Raw genomic sequence first — 26606 nt, 5'->3', positions numbered from 1 at the left:
TTTATTGTTAAATGTGTTTTAAACATGTGAATGCTCTCTATGCATAAACATCTTTTCTATCCATGCATTGCAAGTGAGGTAAAATATAAAGAAAAATTTAAACTATGACAACAATTCTGTTTTCCATAATTTCCTTCACAGAAAGAACACTGTAATGCAACTAAATATGATAAAACATCTCTTTGTGGTTAAAAAACATTTTGCAATATGGGCTACTATTGATATTCAAATTAAATGCTATTAGTTTAGGTAGCTCAGATGGCTGTTGATAGTTACTATTTCTTGCCTGCCAAGACAAACCTAATATTCTTTTCTGCCAAACCAGAAAACATGCAGAGAATGAGCATCCACACCCCAAGAGAAATGTACAAATGAACCATTTTTTTGTTTTCTTTTAGCATACTTAACAAAATTATGGGAAAAATAGTATTTTGAAATTAAGTGGAAATCACATAGTAATCAATTTGTAAAGCATCTCCTTCCATAACAAGTTTAAGCATATCTGAAGAATATATAATGTCCACACATACACATATCATTGTTAGGTCTTTTTATGAGCAATTTCATCTCTTAGGAAAAAAATTACTAATATTAGTTCAAAGGAAAAGAAATCCTAGTGAAATCCTTAGCATGAAAAAGAAGCAAATCCTAGCAATGTTTTCAGTTTTGGCTCAGTCAAATGACTTGGTAATGAAATCTGATTGCTATGTGCAATAAACCCTGTTACCCAACACTAGAAGCAGTAAAATAGTACAGAATTACCAACATAAAAGTTGAGGACTATTCTGGTAATTTTCTTTTTGGAAAAAAAAAATAAAATCTATTACCAGCAACTGGTCTCTAAATGCCTACAGAGCATTGTATTTTGGAGGTCCTACACTGCTGGAGTCATGTCTTTTTTTTTTTTTAAATCCATTTTTAGTAGCTTATAACACTATAGGAATCAAGTACCATACACACAAAGGTAATATTTCCCTTGTGTTAGTTCTCAAAAGTAATGACATCGGAACTTTCCACTAAGATTTTTCACATGAAGTTGATGGGCACAGGGAAGTGTTTATAAATACAACAAAATTTAAGTTGGGTGTGTCAACACTAAAGTAAAGCAGATGTCAGTTATAAACAGCTTTGATCTCAATGTTGCTTTTAATTGTTTTGTAGTCTTTCAGACTGCACTGAAAAAAGTAGAGTAAACACTGTTGAAGCTAAATGCTATTTCTCTGATTCTTTCATTAACACACACCCAGCAGCATCTCCCTCCCCTTCTGTCTTGCTTCCAGTGGGCATGGTTTGAAGCTCTCATTATTCCAAGCAACCAAATTACACCTCAGTAAAACATGCACAAGAATTCGCTCTCCTTTTTCAAAAGTATCCACTAGAAACAGCTCATACTGGGGATCATCAGCGAAACTTTGTGCGACATGGTGTTTGCTATTAATTCAAACTGCTACCTAATACAAGTAGCTGGTACTTCACAGCTTTTTTTTGTCTCACTACTGGAAATCTGGACACATTATTTTTCTATGTAATTCATGGAATTTTCAAGTAACTTCTTTAAGCAAAAATCAAAGAAAATAAATCATTTTCAAGATATCACTTCTGTTTCTTTTCAACCACTCAGTAATTGACTTTCATACTAGTGGCACCATAGACAAAACACAGCAGGTTATTTCTAATAAAACTTTTATAATATTTTTGTTGTCTACAATGAATCTGAAAAAGTTTAAGTGAAATTAACTTTCCAACTGCACAGTATTTTACCTACTGAACTTGAAACTTACCTTTGTGCTTGAGTACTGTAGCTGTTATCATATGAATCATAGCTTTGCTCATCATAAGCAGTTCCATAGCCATCATCGTACTCCTGAAAGGATATAAAAGAAAATTAAAATATTAACCCCCAAAAACTTCACAAACAAGATAGTAATTCAGTCCTAAATATGAAAGATTATGCTCTCAAAAAACAGACATGACATATGTACACCCTAAAATGGCAAAATCTTGAAGTTCATAGAAACTAATTTCACAGATATCTAACACTGTACAGTAACTTTGAAATTCTCATTAACTACTGGCAGCAACATGCTTCAAAATAGAACTTTTAGTTCAACATATTGGCTTGTGCAGAGAACAGTACAAATGCCTCATATTTCCATATACTTGAATTTGAAGCATGAGAGGCATAGAACTTCAAGAGTTCTGGAAAGGACCTCAGATAGGAACCAGAGCATCTGAGTAAAAGACTGTGGGCTTACGTAACTGACTCTTTATTTTGGACACCAAATTCCATATTCCTATGTAGATATAAAAGATAGCACTAGTAAGAACCACAACTTTACTTCAAATGTCTTCTGCATACTCTTCAACCTGTGGGAGTTTAGCAACTCTTATTTAAAACACTGAAAGTAAGGAATGTAACATTGTTCCTCCTGAAGTTTAAGAATATAGTGTAAAACTGCTTTTTCCACAATAGCAAAGCATTTCAAGCTGAAAAAATAAGCTCCAGCTACACACCATACAGAAGTTTAATATGAAAATGGTTGGCAATGATGCTGGGCTTTCCTTAAAAGATGAAATGTGGAAAAATATAGAATTGCCACTAATTTACTACTAGATAACACAGTAAACTGAACTAAGCTCAGCTAATGATCAGTAAAAACGACATTTCCTTGATAGTGATCCCTCATAAAGGAGAATTTGGAAATCCTATCCAAATATCCCAAAGGCCTCAGTGAATATTTAGAAGTATCTTGTCCAGTTTCACCAAATAAGAAAGCCCTCTGAAAACAAAGGGAGTTAGAGAAATGAAGATCATGTAATGTCATATAAATTATGTTTTCTGAGAAAGTGGGTTATCAACCCTGGCAATATAAGAATAAAGTATCAAAAAAGAACAACCTCTCTCATAGAGAAAGAAACCTTATAAAAAATCTTTCAGTAATAACTGAAAACAATAAAACCAACTACTTGTGACAATTAGATAAAGATTGTCCAATGCCAGTGGAAAACACCTCCAGTGATCTCAATCTGACAGCCTGCTGGAAGGAAAGTTTTCTAAAGCAGAGTCAATGACATCCTCAAACCAAATAAGAGCTGTGAAATTGCTATCTGTGAGGCTTTTTAGAACTTTCCGTGTCACTTGATATTGCTTATATGGAAAACCAAGCAATCAGCCCATCAATACTGCTTCACCACTGACCAATAAAGATTATTGTTTCCCAACAGCAATTAGTAGAAGGACGTCTATCAATATTTGCAGGTAGAGGTGAATAACAGCTAATTCCTATGTCTGGAAGAGGAAACAAAGATTCCTCCAATTGTAAAAAGAAATGCATGCCTAAAATGAAAAGGAAATTCATTGTTTTCTCTTTCATCAACTCACTGCGCTGAAACTAAATATTAAAATAGAATCTTAGCATTTTCTTTGCCCATCTGATACGGATATGAATTTTCCTTGATGCACCGCACACTCAGCCCACAAAACCATTGCCTCTTGGCACTTAATTATGAACAAGCACTTTATTACTTATTGATGCAATGCACAGACATCTGTTAACAATAGAGTCATTGATCAACAGCAGAAGCTGTCTGAGCCAATGTACTTGCTCTGTTCCAGAGCACTTACGTGACATTTGGGCTCCTCTCATAGAATCTACCAACTATGAAAGCTCCAACCCTAAGAGGGGCTCTCAGATTTCAAACTATGTGCACATAACAGTGACAACAAACGAAGCAGAAGACTGAAATTAACCTTTTAACATTTAATGAGAATTGGTCCTATTCTTCACATTTATATCAACTTTTTCATTAAAAAAAGGCATGGAAAAAAAGGGGAAAACGACTACTCCGAAGCCATGGTGTGTCTATGACTTTTTGCAGACATAAGAACAAAGTAAAAAGGAACGGACTTATCAGGTTAACAAAGGCATACAACAAAATGAAAGCAGAATTTTGGGAAAACCCATTTTTTTGTGTTACACTTGAGTGTCTGGTGCTATCTTTCCCTTCCACAGAAAGTTTGCTTGGAACTCATTACTGCTGACTATTGCACATGCTCATTTCTACAGTAGTGAATCTAATATCTTTTTCATTATTACTATTTTGCTGTAGGTAACTGAGCTTTGATTGAAAAATAGCTAGATTCTATTTTTTATACGTAGGACTCCTATCGCTTAAGCATGATGTTGCTTATTATCACAATCTGCTTAAATAGATTGATTTTAGTGCCGTATTTACATTTATAAAAATCACAAATTTATATAAAAAATAAACATCCAGTGCTACATGCTGCAAAAAAAGAATATTTTTATAAAGCTGCTGACATCTCGTGAACAGAAAAGATTCAAATTTCAAAATGATTTTATACTGCACACTTGAAATATTAAGGGCACAGGGGCAGCTGAAGTCTCTACTGGAACATTCCATGAACCAGGTCTGACGTTGTATTTTCTGTCAATCATACTGGATTTGAAAACTTTGTCTTTCAGGAAGTCAATAACAAGGCTGGGCAAAGTAGAGTATTTTAATGCAATCAAAACCACACTATTTTTATTTTTATTTCTGAAAAAGACCTCTTGTGACTTCAATAAATGTCTCATTTAATATTAGCTAATACCTACGTGAAGGATTCTCAGCCACCTGACATGTTTCAGGTAATATAAAACATGTAAACATGAATGTAAATATTTGCATTTATATTTATATAAATAATATAAAACATGTAAATTTAACATAATATATTCAAATATAATAAAAAGTATAAAATATAGGTGTATATTTAAGAACATCAGATTCACTGGCCAACACTGCTGCAAGTGAGTAAAAGAAAAATTTCACCTTCATACAAATACTTCCATGACATTTTTACGCCTTATTTTGGCATCTTTCAGTTATTTCTAAAATATTATTTTTCTATTGCAAGTCATTATTACATTTCATGTAGTAGACAGCATTTGCACTCGTAGTATCTATCAAAAGCAATACAATAGACTTCCCCTAGATTCCAATTACACTGGGCTAAATAATACCTCTAGCTGAAGATAATCAGTAACCACAGAATTATAGAATCTTAAAGATTGGAAAAGGCTGCTGAGATCTCTAGTCCAACCATTGATTCATCCCCACCATGCCCACCACATCTGTCCCTTGGTGCAACATCACCCTTTTCTTGAGCATCTACAGGGACAGTGACTCCACCACCTCCCTGGGCAGCCTGTTCCAATGCTCTGCTACTCTTTCTGTGAAATTTTTTCCTAATATTCAACTTGACCCTCCCTTGGTGCAACTTAAAGCCATTACCTCCTGTGCTGTCACTACTAACAGACTCCCATCTCACTACAACTACCTATCAGGCAGTGGTAGAGAGCAGTAAGGTCTCCCGAGCCTCCTCTTCTCCAGACAAAACAATCCCAGTACCCTCAGCTGCTCCCCACAGGACTTGTGCTCCAGACCCTTCACAGCCTTTTTATCAGTACATTCATATTTGCCTTCCAAAAACAAAAGCAAGAACATTTCATCTATGAATGGAAGCAATCTGTTTCTGTGATTCACCATCCTGCTTCTCAGAACAACCTAGAAAACCAACTCTCAAACTTAGTCTGATGAAAAGGCAGTAAACGTGCTGCACAGTTTATGCTTACAATACAAAAATGTAAAAAATACTGTGCAGAAAATGCTACAACTGACTTAAAAGTGCAGATATTTTTCACAGGACAACTGAAATATAAACAAGAATGGTATCTCGAGAGACTATACTGATCTTAGGAATTTATTTTCAAATTAAGAGATTAGGTAGAATTATATGGCAGATGCTCTGAAATGATATGAAACAGTTCTGTAAAATCTCAAACCTTCTTAATTACTACTCTATTAAGCTAGCATCACATTACATTTCCTCTTAAAGAGAACTCATGCCTCAGTTGTCTTAATTACAGTGGCTGCAACTGATGTAAATCCAGAGAGTGGAGAGCAGCACAGAAATTTTTCTCAGATAGAACCAATGGCAACGCGTAAGCATTCATCATTCAAATATGTTAAACACTAAGTTAGAGTTGTGAGTCAAATGGTAATAAAGCTAATGAAAGAGATCTCTGTCAAAACTTCTGCACTGCCCCCAAAACATCATGAATTGTGCTGTCTTGCACATCTGCATTTCCTTCTAATAACCGAGTACTTTAAATATTCCCTTGTTCATAGGGAATAGGAAATGGGGCTTTGAATTATAACCTCCAAGCAACGACAATAACAGATAAGTGCTTGGGACATCTTTAGGTGACATCACAATGTTTCAAAGAGAGAGCATGGCAGAAGCAGGCAAAAAAAAAAAAAAAAAAAAAAAACAACTGTAAAAATTTCATTTTAGCAAGGCCATTTGCAGTGCTGAAAAAAAATAATTAAATCAATAAGAAACCAAATTCCCACCTCTCTCAATAAGAAAATTCACTTGGGAAAAAAAATTAAGGCTGATATCACTACAACGTAAGGGTTTCTGTTTCCTTTCCTCATCATTCTCAGAAATTAATACTCACACCAGTACTTTATCACCCAATGGCGGCGGAGTGCCTACCTTTCAGAAAAGAACTATCACATTCAGAAAAGTACTGAGTGCAGGGATGGACTTGACGGAGAAAGCACATGAGGTAATATCAGCATGAAGCATTTTTTTTTAGGCAAATTAAAATGGTAAAAGGAAGCAACAGCCATTTTACTGTGTAAAAATGACATCACCCCATCACTTAAATAATAGGGAATAGCGAGCTATTAGGACAAGCACGGGCAGTCAGTACCATCTGAAGTCCGAGTGATAACACTAAGTACATTTGCAGCAAACGGGCACAGGCTCTAAGCTCTTAGTCTGAACATTTTCATTTGTTTTCATTTAGGATTGCACATTCAACCAGAACAAGCAAGGTGTTTATGAAATGAGAAAGGTGCACTGGTAGGTCCTGTTTCACACACTTTAAAATAAAATAATAATTAGAGAAGTTGCTAAAGAATATGGGCAACAGAACTGAAATCAAGGCCAGAGTATTTCAGTTTTCCTGTATAGAATGGCAGGAGCCAGAGCCAGAATCACAGACTCACACCTACACAACTGCATCAAGTCACAGAGGTCCAAATTATGATTAGCAGATTGAACTCTGAAATAATTGAGGGAAATATTTTATATGCGCAATATAGGTTGTATTTCAACATCAAGATAGGCAGGCAAGAGAAACGTTCCAGCTTTGTCACCAAAACATTTGACTGTTTCCACAATCAAGAAACGTCTGAGTTCCTGACAAAAACCAAGAGGTTTTCCACTGTTTCTCTTTTCTCTGGCTCATCTTGAAAATACTAACAGTTATTAAAAATAAATAAGTAAATAAATAAATAGAAAACAAGCAACGACTTGTGGGACTTAGTATCTTTAAATTTTTTTTTTTTTTGAACATTTATTTTTGCTTGACCTACTTAGCAAGTGAAAGAACTCTGAAACATACAAAAAGACAAGAAATGATGTTTTTGTGTTCTGAACTTCCTTTCCAAAAGCCTAACCAGAATCTACCCTGACTTTAAGTACTTCTGAAAAGCCACAACGCAGTAAACACATTGCTTTAAAAATCAAGTAAGATTTCAGTGTAAACCACAGCATTACCCACAAAAGGGAACAGAAACAGAAAAGATAGAGAGTATTTCTGTAATCCCTAGAGAATGAAGTTACGACAAATCCTTTCCCAGGAACTGAAAGCTTCACTGAAAAAAAAACTAAGTGAACAAGAACATCAGAATTTAATTTCATTAAAATGATTACAAGTTATAAGGAAAATATCAGAATTCAGAATTACAGAATGGCCTGGATTGAAAGGGACCAAAAAGATCTAGTTCCAATCCCACTGCCCACTGCAGGCAGGGTTGAATGCCCTGGCAAATCAGAACATGGTGTAATTCCTGCAAAGTGAAACAAAAATTATATTGGAACTCAATTCAGTTAAGACTTTCATCCTTTATAAAATCTTATGACTTTTGAGTTAGCTCTTAGCCTAATATCTTGCCTTGCATCCTGAGAAATGTTCACTTGGAAATAAAAACTTCACGTTTTCCATATGGTATACAAACACTTTGCAGCCACTTCCAAGAGATCTTTCCTTTTCTACAAGCAACAGTAAGTGAGCAAATTAATGTTAATGAGAAGGAAGTCGGGTTTAAAAGCAGCCTGCCTTGCAAAATCAACATAGTTTCAAGAAACTGCTCCCACACTATGCTCTGTGTGATCCTCACTTTCATTTTTTTGACATCTTCCAAATCTGGTGTGATCTCAGTGAAGAGATGCAGAAAGGATACTTACAAATCAGAACGCTGTATTAAATGATTGAACTTCTGAACTTCTTATCAGCTAGACTCCATATAGCCCCTGAACACCTTACAGAGTGGATATTAAGACACCCAGTAGGTACTGAAGCCACCTAATACAAGATTAGTGGTAAAAATGAAGGCATGAAAAACATTTATTGCGGCCTCAATCCTGTTTGTATTCAAGAAGCATTTAGACAACAATCTTAGATACATGGTTTAACTCTCAGACAGTGTCTCACTCTCTGCGTGCAGCCAGGAGTTGGATTCTATGATCTTCACAGGACCCTTCCAACTTGAGATATTCTATGGTTCTGTGACTGTGGTATGAACAATTCTTTAGGAACTGATGCATACGCTCCTACGCTCATTGCTCTAAACTCATCACCATTACCTCTGTCATTTTCAGAGGAAAAAGGACTTGATATTACAGCCAAAACTCAGCATCTGGAGAATTAAAGTTGAATGCTGGAGATTAAGCCTGAGAGAATTTGAATAAACTTTCTAAGAAGATGCACTAACAAAATAGGTTGATCAGCTGAATGGGCTCTCACCTGGAAACATTAAGGCTTTGCATTCATTCCTTTCACTAATGGATACATACATATTTTATAATCATCACTGGATTGTGAAATTGAGTCTAGACTTTTGTTCTTAGCCATCCAGCCAAACATCACTTGTAAACAAACCACCCCCACCTCCTCCTTCCCCTTAATCTTCCCACAGAATTCTTAGAGTTCTTTCCAAAATGGAAAGGACGGAAACTACAGCTCATGACACTGAGAATGCCAGGACAGCCAGCAGCATGGTGAAGAGCACATGCTCCCCAGAGAGAACTGAGGAAATGTGAATATCTGCAACAGGAATCTCAACTGAAGGCCTTCCACTGCTTTCAGTGGAACCAAGCTTTCAATTAAGTCAGATTTATAGCATTACATCTGATCTTTTTTGTGTAGATCTTGTTATCCAGAATGTTATTATATCCTTTAAGTTTTCCCATTTCTTGCAGGGAACAGTATGAGCATAGCCTCACACTACTATAGTGAATGAAACTTGTAGTATGAGTATAGTCTTGTAGAATAGACTTAGCATGACAATTAAAAGCTCAAGTCTGAATTCAGTCTGAAGCACCTCTTTGTGCACCAGTAAAAGCAATATATTTCTGGAAATACCCACAAGTGTATGCTTCAGAAACTGTAAACCTTAGCAATTTCTAAGCTTTAGGATCTTCCAGAATCAGATGATAGCTGAACACAGAATATAAAATTTAGATTTTCAAGTTTGTTATCAGCATCTATTAAACATCAAAGTTTTCTATAAATTCTTTGAAGAAGGCTGCGTCTTCAAATTAAAAAAAAAATCAATTTACAATCATTGTAAATTGTTCACAACATTCTTTTTCAAGTTACAATTTATTCAACATTAGAAAGGCTCCCCAGGTCTCTTACTGTTAGATGTTCTGTCTTAATTCAGTTTCTTATTACAGAATGTTTCAATGAGAGTGCATTCTACTTGAAACTCTAGCTGCTAAACATTGTGCATGTGACATTAGGAAATGTGTCACTAAGGTAACCCTTGCCTGAACATAAGAAAGCATCAGTAAACTGCCAGAAACAGGACTAAAGCTCTACCATCCACACACTCCCACACACAAGGCAGGACATTCAGAACTGTTTTCCAAAGTAGTGCTTAAGCAAGTCTTGTCCATAACTTGCTTGATTACCAAGTTATTTTTCGGTTCAACAATGTGCTTTAAATTTATGCTTAAAGTTCAATATTTAATGCCTAAGAACTGATTATCAGTTCAGGTAAATATCAAGTTTCATTTAACACATTTAAAAAAAGAACTTGACATGGCATCACAACAAATGTATTCAAGCAGTAGAGAATTGAAAGAGAATATTTGCAAAACATTTTTGTGAAATGAGAATAGCAGCAAATAAAAATCTAATCTTGAACAGCTTCAGTTACACTGCTGCGTTACTAATTTGGAAAAAAGGCTCAAAGTTTTAAAGCTAATGGGAAAACAACAGCAAAATACACAGGAAAGAAGACGTTACTAGACAGTACTAGAGATAGAACAGTTACATTCTTATCCTGTGTTTGAATATTAAGAAATCAACAGTAGAAAAAAAAAGTAGTAATGTGCTTATTGAAAATTGTGGAAAAGATTAAAATCTCCAAGTAGTAAAAAATTTCTCTTCCTTATCTTCATGGAATAAATTGGCAGCTTAAAAATACATGACAAATATTTTGACTTAGATACTGCATGTTTGGTTCTGTAAATATAGCAACTCTTGATTAAGAGAACAGCATCCCTGAGACTATCTGGCTTAAATAAAGCCAGCAACCATCTAGGATGTTTTCCCTTATCCAAGTATTATAAAAATAATCCTGGACATCGTTCTACCTCATACTAGGCTTTCTCCTGACCCAAGAATATGAGGATTTAGAAACGGAAGGTGTATTAGCCTTCTGAGAAAGTTTATCACACCAGAGCAGAGAGATTAGAACAGCCATTATAAAGCTGGCTGGCTGCAGAGCCCTGAATTTTTCCTATCACACAAACTGATGCTACAGCTATTAAAAAGACAATGTTAACACAAGACGATAAGGAGCTGTGGTTTAGTAGCTTCAAAAACTTCATCATGGTACTAGCAATATGGTGAAGTCCAAGAGAAATGGGTCTTGGGGTTTAATGCGATACAGTAGTGAGACTGGCAAAAATGGAAAAAAACTATACTGAATTGGAAAAAAAAAAGTGCAGATATTGCTGCTATTCCAGTACTTATGTGACTTCAGCAGAGAAGGCCACATGCTGTATCCAAGAGCGTTGTAGGCCTCTCAGAAAGCTGACTGAGCGATGAAGGCGGTCTATCTCTATGTAGAGCCTTCTGTAAGAGTTAAGTCCAGTGCTCCAAACGTGGGACAGATTATCTATTCCTGTTGAGTTTGAGCCCACGTTAACTACCATCCATGTCAAAATCAGAGTCTTTGTCCCTGGCATCATTTCCCTAGTGTGAAATACTGCCTCCAAAATTAACCCTTCAGATTTGTCAGACTACTGTAGGTATTTTCAATTTTGATTTTATTTTTACAGATAGTTTCTTAAGTAATGGAAGATAGGAGAGAGATTAGGATGGATAAGAGGAAGAACTGAGTAAATTACAGTTAGATGTTATAGATTCATTGGTCTGATGTGTTAAGGACTATGAAATAAGTCATTAAAGGGAGCGATAAAGAAGAAACTAACTGTTCATGTGACTCAGTGATGGCCCCATTTTCTGTCACGCCGTGTACATAATAGTATATTAGAGAAAAGGGCAAAGATTTTATGTACTGACAGCTCTGCATCTTAGATTACAGAATTACAGAATCAAGTGTTTGAAGGCTTCATCCACTATATAGCTTGTTTCCTTCCAAACTTGCACAGTTTCACACTGTTTGAAAGAGAACAAAGTAGAGATCCGTTGGAACTGAAAACCTTCACAGATCTCTGTAGACATTCCAGTCCACAACAGAAATGTTTCGAAGGCTGCTCTGTAACTTCTGCAGATATCCGGCTCTCTGGGGTTCAGAAACTATGCCACAGATGCTGCTTAAATAGCTTCCTAATGATACTCATATCTACTGTCTATTGTCCTCTCAGCAAACTGTGGCACCTTACTTAGCTTGGATATTAGGATTGCAAAACAGTGCTTAATGCTTACCAGCAATCAGTAAGCAAAGACTGAAATAGGACTCTAATCATGTTTCCTTACTCACTAAAATATACAGTTGTGGCCCTTTGATTATATGCTAAAATTGGACAGATGGATGAAGTATCATGCATTGACACAACATACAGTACTCTAATGGTTCATGTTTTCATCAGACTTTTCTAGCAAAGCTCAATTTTAACAAAGGAGGTGCAAAATTTGATAATTTTAAAATGAATCTGCTTGCACTGCTTCATCAGTTAGAGCATAATGTATTTACCCTTGCTCAGATATTTGAAAGATAAGTGATCTAGTTTCAGAGAATGTGTTGGGTTTTGTGTTTTTTTTTTAGCAGTTGTATAACAAAGCACTGTTTTTATATGTATTTCCTAATCTGTCAAAAGATAGCAGTTCAGTAGTTAATTCCATGCCATACACTTGCTACATACAGGTATTAAAAAGTAAGAAATTAATCAGGTTTACTTTCTACCAAACCGCCACTTAATCTACTACACATGGTCTAGAAATAGACAGAAATGATATGAAAGGACTATCAGGACTAATTGATTTCCAAGTCTTATGAAATAACTGCCTACTTGCATTAACCACCTTGAACAGTTAATTCAGATATAGCCAACGGACATTTGGATAAGTTGTTTAAGAAGTTCTCATAATATTAAGAAACTACACTAGTTTATCCTTTATTGTTCAGGTATGTGAAAAAGTGTTCATACTAGCAATATTAAACTTGTATCCCCACAAAACAATGGTACATAGAACCTCATGTTTCTGACTGATGGATAACAGTTGAGATTTGATTTGAAACTTTTGTGGTAACATAGAAGGTAGGTAGAAGAAAGGTTTTCATAAAATAGGGGAAGACATCTGAATAGAAATACACACTTTCTGGAACTCCTAAGCTCTGTTTTTGCAAGCTTGAATGAAGAGATACAAAGCCTGGACAACAGAGCACGCTGTAAAAAAGGCGCATGGAGTTTAAAGATACATATAAGATGAAAAGTATTGTCCTTGAAAATGTTTTCTATTAAAGACAACCCATTTTTATTACTACAGTTTTGATTTAACAATCTTTTTTTCTTTATCCCACTATTCTGTAAGTTCAGAACAAATTAAATTTACCCTTACAGTTCATAACTGTAATTTTCAATCATGTACAAAGTATTCTGCTATGCTTAATTTTTACTTCAGTGAAATCAAGACAAATATGTAAAGGCTGACTGAGATGATTGTGCATTGGATGATTGTGGTAAAGTTCTCTGGGTCAATTCTGAAGCGTTCATAAAACCATTTTAATTACCTAATCACTGAGCAAGTACTACGGCTACAAACACGGCTTTGGGCTAAAGAACAGAAATTACCCTAAGTCCGGAATTAAACATTTACCAACAACATGGGTTCTTAAGTTTTTTTAAAGAAGAAACCTAATAGATTTAAGAACTACATAAATATTTTGCTGAATGCACTGTAAATGTCTTTACGATACTACATAAAACCTGAAGTCTGAGCAGTATGAAACAGTTCAAGCTTAAGAGGGTGATAAGATTATCACACTCTCCATAGATTCTGGGTGTAAGACTTCATTAGGTATTAACTGAAGAGGTTCTTTTGGGTTCTAAAGCGGTAGTTAGCCCATCCCTTCAAAAATCCAAACACCTCATGTCAATAGCTCTGAGAACAGCTCAACTTACATATTCACCATACGTCTCCTGTGCCGGAGGTGGTGGAAGAGGCCGGTAGCCTGCAGGTGGAGGTACTCCTCTCGCTCTGGGTGCTAGAAGTCCACGGCTACGACTGACTGGTCCTCTACTGGGAGGCACTCCTCTGGGCGCTGGTGCCCCTCTCGGTACTCCTGCAGGTGGTGGAGGCACTCCTCCACGGCCCCTGTGAATACATCAATTACTTACATAAATTTCTCTCACAGTAGCTCCCTCCCACAACAGCATGACAACCGGGCTTTGCTACAGACAGACAAAAATTATGAAAGAGCCATTTTAGTTTGATATATTTCTATATGCTTTAATTCAATTAAATGCATTATGCAGTAAAATGCTGGAAGATTAAAAACTAGTCATATGATTCAGTGATGAACTTCTCAGTAGTTTGAGCCATTCCTTCTGCTGATCACATACAAAGAAACACTCAATTTGCTGGAATCAATCATCTTCACTAAAATTTGATTTACAGCATGTGAAATCACAAACACAGAATATCAAGTTAATTTGAACCTGTCAAGCTATTTCATACTCAGATCCTGCACAGAGGAATCAGTACCAATGCCTTTCTCATCCTGAGCAAGCTCCAAAATGCAATCCAAAGATCACACTGCATGCAAGAGCTTGAATGGGTCAGAATAAATTATTGTTCTTCTGGTTCTAAAGAAGTGATTTCCAGCTGTTGCACAAAACTTTCAGACATGTAATAAATGTGTGAAGTGTTCAATTGGACATAACCTAGACATGTATTCAAGGACAAGAAATAATAGTAGTATATACATATATTTTTTAAAACATTCTGAAGGAGTAATAGAGGTTAACTTGCAGCCCATTAATTTCAACAATTCTATATTTGAATTATTCTACATTTCCATACTAAAGTAAAAAATCATAGACAAACAGGGACAGTTTGCAGAAGTATTTGACCCATTTACAGGTAGAGTTCCCTCCTGTCTTCCTATAGTAAAGGTAGACCCCTAGAAGCACAACTTGCCAAGTTTGCATCAATTATCCTCTTTTCAAAAGGATATCTAAAATATTACTAATAGACATCTCCTTTCTAAAGGAGTCCATTTTCCCCCCATTTACTATAATTGAGTTTAAATGAGTGCTCTGTAGGCATATTAGACTTAAGACCGTTATTGTCTAATATAACAGTTACACAGAAGAAAATGAACAAAAATTCTTCACTACCTTCTCTACACACAATTATCTAATTTCTAGAGCAGTAATTGGATAAAAATATTCTGTCCTGATATCAGTAGTTATTTCCAACTTCACCAATACTGTAGAATAAGATCCAGATCTAGTTTCAAGATTTCAATTAAATTACAGAAAGATCTTCTACTTCCAATGATTCCCAGTTAAGGTCTCTTCCAACCCAAGTCATACTATAACTTTTTTTTTTTTTTTTAATTTAATAAACTTATCAAAAAAAGTACTATTTTAGCAGAGAATTCTTATTTTAAAAACTACATAAATGGTGAAAGAATGCAGAAATGTAAACACTTGCTAAAATCAGCATCTAATTGCTTCTAATTACTGATCAAAACACAGAGAGTAAATGATTTAAAACTGTGCTTATTACTTGTTTTTGGCTAATCTGTAGAATGCCTCCTCAGGACAGGGTACCAGCTGCTTATTTGACTTCACTGAAGTGGGGGCAGGGGTGAGCAGTGATGTTCCCAGACACAGCCTGCTGAAGTAATATAAAGAAATAGCAAATGTGACACTTTCCAAGCGAAGCCAAAGAAAGGGAAATGAGTCTACTGGCATAGACAATAGTCAATACCAAGTTTAAAAAAAAAGTCAGTTAAAAAACTCAAGAATTGCAAGACAATATTCTTCACTGCATCCTTCATGTTGGGTATAAGTGAAAGAAGGAAGAAACTGGATATGCTGAAAAACATGGAAAAACATTTGAAGGAAGAAAAAAGTACAATTTATAGAGCCTGAATCAATTTATTCTTGGAGAGATATTATAACACCAGATACACAATTAAAAGGTATCTTCTTCATTTCAAAAAAGTTAACAGAATTGATGTAGTGATGGTGGAAATCATACTTATATTAGAAGAACATTTTTATATAGGTTTTCTGAGTTCTTGAGACATGTATGAACAATCTGTGAAGTACAGTACTGGGCTACACCACTCGGATGTTAACTGCACCAGGCTAGGAAAGACTATAAAAAGTGCAGAGATGAGAAACCCAATAACTGAAGAGTTCAATTACATCCATGCAGAGTGAGCCTATCAGGGTATGATATAAAAAGCTAACTTTAGGAAACTAGAGAAGATATCAGGAACTGAAGTTTGACTGACAGGAGTAATAACAGAAACTGATATATAACACAGAGGAAACTCTTGAACAGCAATCTTTGCATGTCTTTACAGAAAAGAACACAAGTTCTACTATTGCTTAATTTAAAAAAGGAAAGGTATATAAATTATGTTTGAAAAGATTAAAAATATATAAGAGCAAAATGTGTACATGCAGCATGGGAAGAAATTCCAGTATATCTCATGTTAAGTCACACCAAATACACAGCAGTTACTTAAAGAAAAAAAAAAAAAGGATTTAGAGAAAGCAAAAGGAGTTCAGCAAAGCAGAAGGAGAGGTATTTAAACAAGTGTCACTTGAAAAGCTAAAACTATCTTTGAAATTGAGGGACAGAGACCATTAAAATAAGTCTAAAATACTCAAAAGCACATCAGGTTAAGGCATTTTTGAAAAGCCTAAAACAGCTACAAGTCATTCAAACACTCTGGAATCAGGAAAGCTGCCAAGAGTCTGAAATCATCAGCAAAGAATACAGAGATATTTAGCTATAACATCCATAAGTTTTTTGCAACACAATCAAGAAAGAATGGACAAAGTTCTAAAGCCAGAGACTTCTCTTACTGGGAATGCATTGGATGCTGCAGCCAACTGTCCTAGAAACAAGTTACAGAACATATAAAGCAAGTATAGTATTGTACTATCTTTGTACAAACTGTAATATGAGTTCAGATTCTTAGCTCCTTAATCTGGAGCTGAATGCCAAACTGAATGTCAAGGAAAGAAAAAATAGCAACCAAAATTCAAAGCAGAAAACTAAGAGGGCGCTGTTAGCGTGCGTGTGTAAATTAATAGTGAATAAATAGAACTGTAACACTGCTGTGTTTATTTACCCTTCTGTTTTCTCATTTGCCAAGGACAGTACAGAACAACTTAAATATAGGAAAAAATTAAGTAGATTAAGGCACTTGAGAGTACAATTGGCAACTGAGGACAACATAATGTGACAGAATCCACTAGAAACCAACAACGGAAAAGAAGTTATGTAAAGAAATATTTACCAATCAATTTCAAGGTAAGAACAAGGGGACAGGAATTAAGAAGGACTGCATGTTAAACCAGACTGCCTTAAGTTTGAGTTGCTACGACTGCTCCTATAAAGTGTGTACACTGAATCACAGAATGGCTGAGTTTGGCAGGAACCTCTGTGTCCATCTGGTTCATTCCTCGCTCAAGCACAGACAGACAGAGCACGGTGCCCAGGATCAACTCCAGGCAGCTTCCCAAGATCTCCGAGGAGGAAACTCCGCAGCCTCTAGGCAACCTGTACTGGTGTTCAGTCACACACAATGAAAAAGTTTCCCTGATTTTCAAGGAAGGCCTCTGAAGAAAAATGGTCATTGTCTGTAATTACTCAGATTTATGATTCTGCAAACATGCAGCACACAAGCACTAGGAGAGACAAAAATGTGCCTATTTTGCCACATTTACGAGAAAAACTCTACTCCTGAATATTAATATGCTAACCAGAATCCCTTGCATTTCTCTGGATGAAGAAAATTCTACACCTTAAGTACATTTATATACACATACATAAACTGTATCATCTACTGGACTCTCTGCAACAGTTAAAAGTAGTACTTAAGCACGCAGCAAAACATAGCTTGTAGCCAGATGCTGTGAACATGACCTCCAGCCGTATTCTGAAGAAAAAGTGATAGTCTGTGCACTTGAGGCCAGTGAGTCCTGTTATCAAAGACATACTCTGCCCTAAAGCATCACTACAGCCAAGCACATTAATGTTCCACTTTTATTATCAGCTTGGTTTGTATTTTCCAGATTGTATCAGTCTGGCAGTGGTGAAACCAGTGGAAAAAAACCTGCGTATTTAATGAGGATGTAAATTTAGGTGTTTAAAGTAAGAACTCATTTTATTCTTAGAACTTGTTAAATTAACTTGTAGATTTTGCAGTGAAAAAAGTCCTTCAGTCCTATTCCCAGGGCCTAAACTAAACAAAACATCACACTTTAATATACATATGATTTTTTTGGTACACTGATCTGCACTCCAGAATAATGTGTGAAAGTAACATAATTCGCTCACTATGTCATGAAAAATATTTGCTTGGAATCTGAATAATACCCCATAATACCTTTCTAAAAATTATTTATACTTGCAATTTAGCATGACAAAAAAATTACAAGTAAAAAACAATGTATATGAAGCAATTTTCTTAATCTCCTGTTACAAATGCATTGAAGGATGAAAGAACAGGCCTTTCAGAAAAATGTTTCACTGTGCTACAGCACTATTTGTACAGATTGTATAGTAATTACATAACTTTACTACAGGAAAATCCCAAAGTGCACCTCACTGTGTTCAGATAAAAATAACTAGACCACTGAATCTTCTAATTTATTATCTTTTGCTTTTTGGCTCTAGAGTTTGACAGGAGGAAAAGCACTCTCTCTACTCATACTACTGAAAACCAGGTTATACTATTATCAGACTTGGAGATATTTCACAGGTAGTAGTATAATTTTTGACTGACAATGAAGTAGCATTGTATCAGCTCATACAACTTAAGTACACAACTATTTAAACATTTCTCTTCTGTCTTCACAAGTAATAAAGTAATGATTTTTATAATCACTACTACTTTATAGTAGTCCTATATAATTTCTATGATTTATTTACAAAAAGTAATTATTGCCCTTGACCATTACAGTCAGCTTCTATCTAGCACGTCCTACCAGTTTCCGTTGGCAACAGCCCTGCTGTAGCCCTGCTACATTTTTTTCCCCTAATTACACACTGGATGCTATTACAAGCTTCTCCTTTCACTCAATGACTGTATGAGTTAGTAACTCCAATTACAAAATCACAGCTCAAGTTTGTAACTTTTTGTATTTTTAGTAAAAACAAATTAAATTAGTAAGAAAAGAGCTATGAAGCTCTTTTTCAGTATCTCTGAACAACAGTGGGAAGTATATATAAGAATGGATCCAATATGAAAATGCTTGTGAAATTTAGGACCAGCCTCCTAAAACGTTATTACTCAGAGACTAAATGCTTGGAATTCCTTAATTTTAACATTCAGAATTCCATGCATCAGCAATATTTTAAATTTAAGTCAACCAGTGTAGCATTATTTTGAAAGAAGGCACTGAAGTATTTCTTTATTTGAGCATAGGCAGCTACAATCAATGCTCCTCAAATATGTAATTTTGACTAGGTTTTACAGTAGACATCTGAAAAGTAAGAGTTCCATTATGTTATTTTTAAGTGTGAGCACCAAATTATTGAACTCTTCAATACCCAGCTCCCCCCCCCAGAAAGCAAGGCTTCCTCTGCCTTTTCATCTTTACACCATTAATATGGCTGAGGGTAGAAAAGCTTTGCAGAGGCATCTGGATAGATTAGGTTGTTGGGCTGAGTCCAATTGCATGACATTCAAGAAAGCTAAGTGTTAGGTGCTGACCTGGATCACAACAATCCCAGGCAGCAGTATAGGCTCTGTAGTCACAAAAAAAAATATCAAGGCAAGAAAACCTGGAACTATCCAGAAACAGTGAAATAAAAATAATTAAGAAATGACTTACCATATACAGGTATACCTGTGCACAAGCTAGAATTTTATATGAAAGGACAAGACATTAATTTCTACAAAGAGAAATTTTGGTATGGAGCTAAACATACATATAACAAGTTGTCATAAAAGAAGGCACCTGATAAGATACGTTATTTCCAGTTTCAAGATGTCTGATAAGGAGTAAAAAGGCAAAAAATTAGTATTCAAGTGAAACTATTCGTGAATTATGTATTATAAAAAGGCTTAATAAATTGGGAACTTTAACACAGTTATCATATCCACATTAGGATGTTGCAAGTATTAAGATTGATGTAAAAATATTCTGCAGATTATAAAGGGAGGTTAGAACTGATTTTGTTCAGACTTAATTTTAGAAGTCTTCTCAGGCTGCCTACTACTTTGAAGATATGCAAGTAAATTTTCTCATTCTGAAAGCTTTGCTTCAGCCTCTCTTATAGGTCTCACACATGCTTGTAACTCAAACTGTCTCAACATGGGAAGGAAAAGCCTTTAACAAAGTCTTACTTCAATGAAAATATTACTGACTGAAGTCAACTTGTGCTAAAAGGAATGGCAGCATTACAACAGAGCTTGAGATCTTGAACCCAGTGGTTGTAGTACCATTGCTACCGAGATATTGTAAGTCTCATTCAAGTAATCTTTTTTGCAAAAGCAAAGCTTCAATTTCCAAGGGGAAAAAGGAGAACTAAAGTTAAAGAAAGTCTTAAAGAACAAAAAAACCCACAAAAATCTTACTGTTTTGTTCAGATCATATGAAAAATGAAGTAGACAAATACAGTTTTTAGCTGCCATCTCCAAGTCATATGCTAATAAAATTTACATTTACCCTGAAGATACTTCAAGAACATGCCAATTCAATGAATTGCAAAGAACTGAGAGAGAGAGAGAGCAGTATGCATGCCTTGCATAAAAAAGGAGGCTTGAAAAAATAATTTACTGAAGATGGAAGTAGTGATAACTTGTTATTATACTGAAATTCTCAGATAATTAAGTATGTATGTACTAGATACTTTACAGAGGAAATTAGTTATGAGGAACTTCAGTGAGAAAGATGGAAGATCAGAACAAGCTACTCATATTCAGTATCACAGAAACACTAGCTTAAGGATACATTTGGAATGAGAAAACATGCAAGAAAAACATAAATGTCTGTACTGAGCCCTCAGTATCTGTAAGAGTTCTGATAGAGATCTGTAGAAAAGTTGAAAACAAGCTACTGAACAAAAATTACCAGAATCAAATAAGATTTGATTTGCAATACTTTTTTATGGCTGATTACAGTGGCAAAGACAGGAACCTCAAGATATAATTACCACTACTTTGAGAATCATTAAAATAAAAAGGAGAATACACATATTTACTTAACAGTACTTGACTAAGAATAAAGCAACAAATTTGTGTTATTATACAGAAGGCAGTTATATTCTTACATGATGCTCCCAACTGTAAATTCCCTAAATTAAGGTGCATTCTGTATTATGTTAACAATCATTGTCGGGACACACAGAACTATAAACAGATTTACTTATTTTTTTTAAGTGAAATAATTTCTCAGTACTTCTTGTAACATGCTCTAACTAAAACAGAACACCTCAAAACACTACTTGAAAACTATTTTAGAAGCTACAGTGTAAGTTTCAAGTCTGATGTAATGAAGATCTGCAGTGGTATGATAAAGAAAGCAGATCACCACAGAAAACTGTTGCATTAGCTGCAGCAGTCACAATCTCCTGCGAAAGAAACTGTTACAGAGTTCACTTAGTTTTGCTTTCACACTTTGGGACCCAGAGGACTTAAAGCTGTCATTCCCAGAGCTTCAACAAAGACAGCGGGTTTCCAGAGTGAAAACAAAACATCTCCAGAAGAACAAAAACAACAACAACAAAAAAGCAGTAAACTTGCCTATTCTTGGATCAAGCAGAAGTTACTTTTAATGTAAAACGTTCCAATAAGAGAAGCCAAAATCCAAGTTCTATCTCCACAACATTTCTGTAAGACTACTTAATCACGATCTTGAAAATTGACTGTGATACAGTAAAGAAAAGGAATGCGTATATTCCATAGATTAGAAAAATCACTCTGAAATCTGTAAGTCGAGGCAGAACACCTTTTAAAAAGCTGTGAGCTCCACAGGGCCAAGACATCATCCCTACATGTGCCTAAGGAGCAGCTGGAAGTTAACGGTTAAGCGAACAACCACAGGAAGATTGAACAACTTGTATGATGTACACTGCTTCTTAAAGTGTATCATTCAAATTTCATAAGACAAATTTCAGCACCACTGTTAATCAATAAATTCAGCCTAAACTGTTTAGATGATCTTTGAAGAATTGAAATAATTTCTCTCTTCTTATTTTTGGGGGACTGATGTACATTAAGTAGATTGTTTTGTTTTTTAAACGTTTGAAGGGATAGGCTTAAAATACACACATTCAAATGAAATTTCATTGCAGCTGCGACATCTACCTGGTCAAAGCAGGAACCGGAACTCCCCTTGCTCGAATAGATGGCTTTCCACGAACTACTGGAACCTCTGCATTCTCTGAACCACCATTCAAATACGTTAACTCTTGAAGCTGCGCCTGTCTGATCTCATCATTGTAGTCCTGAAACAAGGGAGGGTAAAGGGTGAGAAAGCAAACTGTTCAACCACCATACCAAGTTACAAGCAGCAAAACAAAGATCTGAAAAGGACTTTCTCTTAAACTTCCCACTGAGAAGTTTAATACACAGAAGTGTGCTGTAAGCATATTTCTAGAAGAATTCTATGCATTAACTGCAATTTGTGCTCAGGTCATGTTTTTCTTCCCTACTGCATATTACCTCCAGATAGTTTTATCACTTAAAATGTGAATGTTAAAATGCTGTAGACGACAGGTGAAAATAAAATAGAAAAATCAAGGTCTTATACTCTGAGCTGAGATCTAGCCTGTAGTTATTTAAGATGGATAGCTCATTAAAAGCAGGAAACATCTATTGCGTAGTGTTGCAATGTGGTACAGAAGAAATGCACAGTTCAGAACAGCCCCCCATGAAGAAGGAATAGATCAGCCACCTATGCTATTAAAATCAGAATTTAAGGAGAGACTAAAAAATGAAATTCAATCAAATGTTCACCATTTTCTCAAAAAGAGCTCCAAAATCTTCAGTTCTACAATAAGCAAGGATGAATAAACTGAAGACAAATTTGTTTCTTATTCAGTACAAATCTTCACTCAAGGACTACAGAAAAGAAACCTGAAGTCAGTTACATGGAATTAATATACTATTTCTCAGACCCACAAGAGTCTTTTCATGGGACTTTTTGCCACCCTCCAAAACCAGCACATCACTGGAATTTAAGATATAACACAATTAACTCTATAGAACTGAACACATTTTACTGTCATTTCCCTCCACTTAAGACGAGCCAAAGAATGAATACGGTGAAGTGAATCAAGAGAAGACCTTATTCAGTATCTATACATATACACTAAGTATCAAAATAGTTATAGGTACTTTAAGAAGAATGAAGTGATGCTTCTGGTAAAAACTGCTCTTATCCTCTGCAAATCTTTCCATTTCAAAGAAGTAAGGTTTATCCAAATTCTACTGATTTTACAATTCAGTTATGAAATCAAAAGATCATAATCTCATACCAGAAATCTGATTTTTGTTACATTTATGTACCATACAGATACCAAAAGACCATAAGGCAGCCTTTCATTGAAGAACTTCTAAAATAATGCTGCACAGGAAGATTAATTCTAATGTGAATACAAAGATCTCAATTATCCTTGAAACATTCTCCTTCCCTTAAGCTTTCACAAAGAAAATATGGAAGTTTTCCTTTACACACCATTTATGAAGATTACTAAATTGAGAAATCTATGGCACTATACAAGCATTTTGTCTATCTACTGTTTTACAACATGATCTGAAATTTAAATCACAACTGCCCTTTGGAGATCACTCTCTAAATAGCATGAGAAACCAGTTAGCAGAGAATGAGGAATAACTGTAAGACTGAATCAACTGAACAGTTTCAAGAACTGCCTATATGAAGCATTTCAAACATGGATTCCATTGTAAAACAAAGTTTGAGATCCAACAAAGTCACACTACCCCAAGAAAGAGGCAAAAAACACTGCTCTGATAACTAGTGAACAGAAACCCAGAATGAATACTGGGTAGATTAGAATCAAGCACAACACTCACAAGTCTAGCATCAAAAATGCTACTGACCATAAAGTCTGACAAGAACAAAGCGACTGGGTAATTTAAAGGAAAGAAAGAGAATATACCAACAATCAGATAAGAGTCAAGGCAACTTGATGAGCACAGCCAAAAAAAAAAAAAACCCAGAACAAAAAAATAATAAAAAAAACAATTTCAGAAGCTTTTATGTCTTACTTTCAGTCATTCTGAAAAAGTTACACACTGTTGCAGGTGTTGAAGGCTCGCCTTCAATGTAAAGGTACTTGCCTGTGGATCTGAAAAGAGTTAAGTAAGCCAGTAGTATTTTACCATACTCAGCTGCGAGGATATTTTGTATTTTACACTCTAGCACCAACTGTGATTGCATAGTCAGACCTGATCTGGAAACTGAAAAAAACTTCCATAAACCTTCCGTAAAGGATCAGCATCTAACATTGGAATGCATAAATAGCTAGCACTGTTCAGAACAAAACCTGAGGTCATATATTGAAGTCAGGTCTTCTTTCTGGAACAAAACTGATAGGTTGCCTAGAAGCCACAGCAGACCTCACAGGAAATAAAATCAAATAGCATTTGGCAGCAGTTAACCCAATATTTATTACTTATAGAAGGGACAAAGCCAGTCCTTATTGCTTTGCGGGGTTACTGCTGCAAGCAGTTGGGGAAAAAGAGATTGCACCTTTTAGAACAACTGCGATAAGATTACATTTGAAAAGCCAAAGGGAAATTAAGACATGATCTCACATTTCATAAGAGATCATGCAGTTCTACTCAGTATAAACAAGGCAATGATCAAAACATGAGAAGAAATGTCTAATCAATAAATGGAATTGCTTATTATCAGTCTAATTTTGCCGGTTTAATGGCAGTAAGGACTATAATTTGCTAAGTATATTTATTATCACATAAGGTAAATTTAGCTCAATGAAGGAATAAGATTCCTGCATAGGAATCAGATGTACACTCTGACTTCCAGTGAATGTAAAAGGCGTTTCTTATCAAATCATGGGCATCTTCATCTAAAAAACAGCTGTTTGCTCACTAAAGCAGACAAACTCCTTACATCTTACTAAGAAGATATTTAAGCCTTCACACAAATTTGAATCATGTAAATACAGTAATCTGCTATGTTAAAACGGCTCAGCATTCCTACGAATATTCTGCTGGGTTTACCTTACCTCACCATTTGTTTGTCTGAACAGAAGAATATGAAAAGAGTTAAATATATGTCAAAAAACCTACTTGGAACTCTTAGACATATTTTTGATGTGGTGCTCGGTTATTTAGAAACAGAACATAAATTGTAAACACAGAATGATTTAGCTTAGATGGACCTCTGGGTCCATCTGCCCAATCCCTGCTAAAGCATGGACACCCAAAGTAGGGTGCCCAGACCCACATCCAGGCAGCTTTTGAAGATCTCCAAGAAGGAATCTCCATAGCCTCTCTGGGCATCCTGTGTCACTCATGGAATTCCAGCTTCAAGGATCTAGATTGATGCAAAGTGAATTAATTCCCAAGAATACATATGGTAGCATTCTCAGGTCATCAGCACCAATTGCTTCACCCAAGAGCAGAACTTGCAGCTCTACTCAGGCTGTAGTAGCCATACAGAACAGGCAAGCAATTGGTTCTTACACTACTACACAAACTATACACAAATACCTGTAGTACTGTCACTCCAAGATATGCACCTTTGAAAAGTTTTCTAGCTAAATCTCTCACATTTCCAAGATCCTATACTAATCAAGAACAAAATTTAGCAACATTATCAGCACCGTACAAAAACAAAGTGAAATCAATACACCTTGAAGAAATATAGGAACCAAAGCATGCTTACTCAATAAAACTTTTTCTGAATTCTGATTTCACTGAATTCTGTGTAGCACACTTTCTAAACAAAAGAATTGCCTTATACATTAAAAACTATTTTTCCTGGGATTATCAAGATATTAGGATAATAACTTTAATGAACATCAAGATAAAATACCCTATGAATTGACTATTCTGCACAATTTTATTACTTCGATCAAAGTCTAAGAAGGAAATATAGAAATAAATACTAACAGGGATGAGAAACTTCTTGATTTCTTCTAATGCATGCCCCATTCTGGCATATGCTTCTGCTGGTGGAGCAAACACTTCAATTAAAACATGAAGGTCATCATTTAGGTGGAAGTATTTTGCCTCTCCACTTTTTCTTAATTCTTCCTCCTAAAAAAAACAGACAAAGGTATTTGGTTTTCTTCACTTTATCATTTTAAACACTTTAATGTAGGCTTTAGAATTGCTTTGGATGCATTTATGCTTACTGTCTGTTCACATTTAGATATCAACAACTAAAAAGCCTTTTAGAATTTTATACTTTTCTAATACACTTCAAACAAACTTGTTGCTAAATATCAGAATATTATCAATTGCTTATCAACACTAGAAGCCTAATAACCCAGAATAGGACTCAGCAGCTCCTTCTCATATACAGGAATAGTACCACAAGGGAGAAAGCTTTCAGTTTTCCCCAAGTGCACCAGTTTTATATAGAAAACACAAAGAGAAATAAATAAGATAAAATGGAAAGCTTCTTTTCTCAAAGGTAACATCTTTAGAAGTAGGTTTATTCCAGTATTCCACAATGGCAGGATTTTTGTGAGTATTATTTCCATCTCTTAGTTTTAATGCACTCCTCAAATACTTCTCATTTATTTTCTGTTCTTACTGAGATGGTGTAATGGATCAGTTCCAAAAGAATAAAT

The 26606-nt window shown here is 35.3% G+C and overlaps 1 protein-coding gene across 3 annotated transcripts in view; it reads right to left on the bottom strand.

The window, feature by feature from the left end:
• Window positions 1-26606, bottom strand: part of KHDRBS3 (KH RNA binding domain containing, signal transduction associated 3) — an 82104-nt gene that overhangs the window by 17470 nt on the left and 38028 nt on the right. For 2 of the 3 annotated variants that reach the window (XR_004166646.2, XM_031591253.2), the window contains exons 4-8: window positions 25921-26067; window positions 22123-22262; window positions 15351-15461; window positions 13739-13931; window positions 1782-1864 (exon numbers count right to left, since the gene is read on the bottom strand). Coding sequence is in view for 2 of the 3 variants with exons in the window: in XM_031591253.2 (XP_031447113.1) it covers window positions 1782-1864; window positions 13739-13931; window positions 15351-15461; window positions 22123-22262; window positions 25921-26067 (674 nt within the window). In the remaining variant the exon portion in view is untranslated. The remainder of the gene's footprint in view (window positions 1-1781; window positions 1865-13738; window positions 13932-15350; window positions 15462-22122; window positions 22263-25920; window positions 26068-26606) is intronic. The other variant, XM_031591255.2, reaches the window with a different exon arrangement.

Source organism: Phasianus colchicus, chromosome 3, assembly GCF_987193195.1.
Source record: "Phasianus colchicus chromosome 3, bPhaCol1.hap1.1, whole genome shotgun sequence".
Classification (NCBI taxonomy): domain Eukaryota; kingdom Metazoa; phylum Chordata; class Aves; order Galliformes; family Phasianidae; genus Phasianus; species Phasianus colchicus.
Note: the sequence above shows the minus strand (reverse complement) of the source record. Positions and strands in the feature narration are given on the sequence as shown.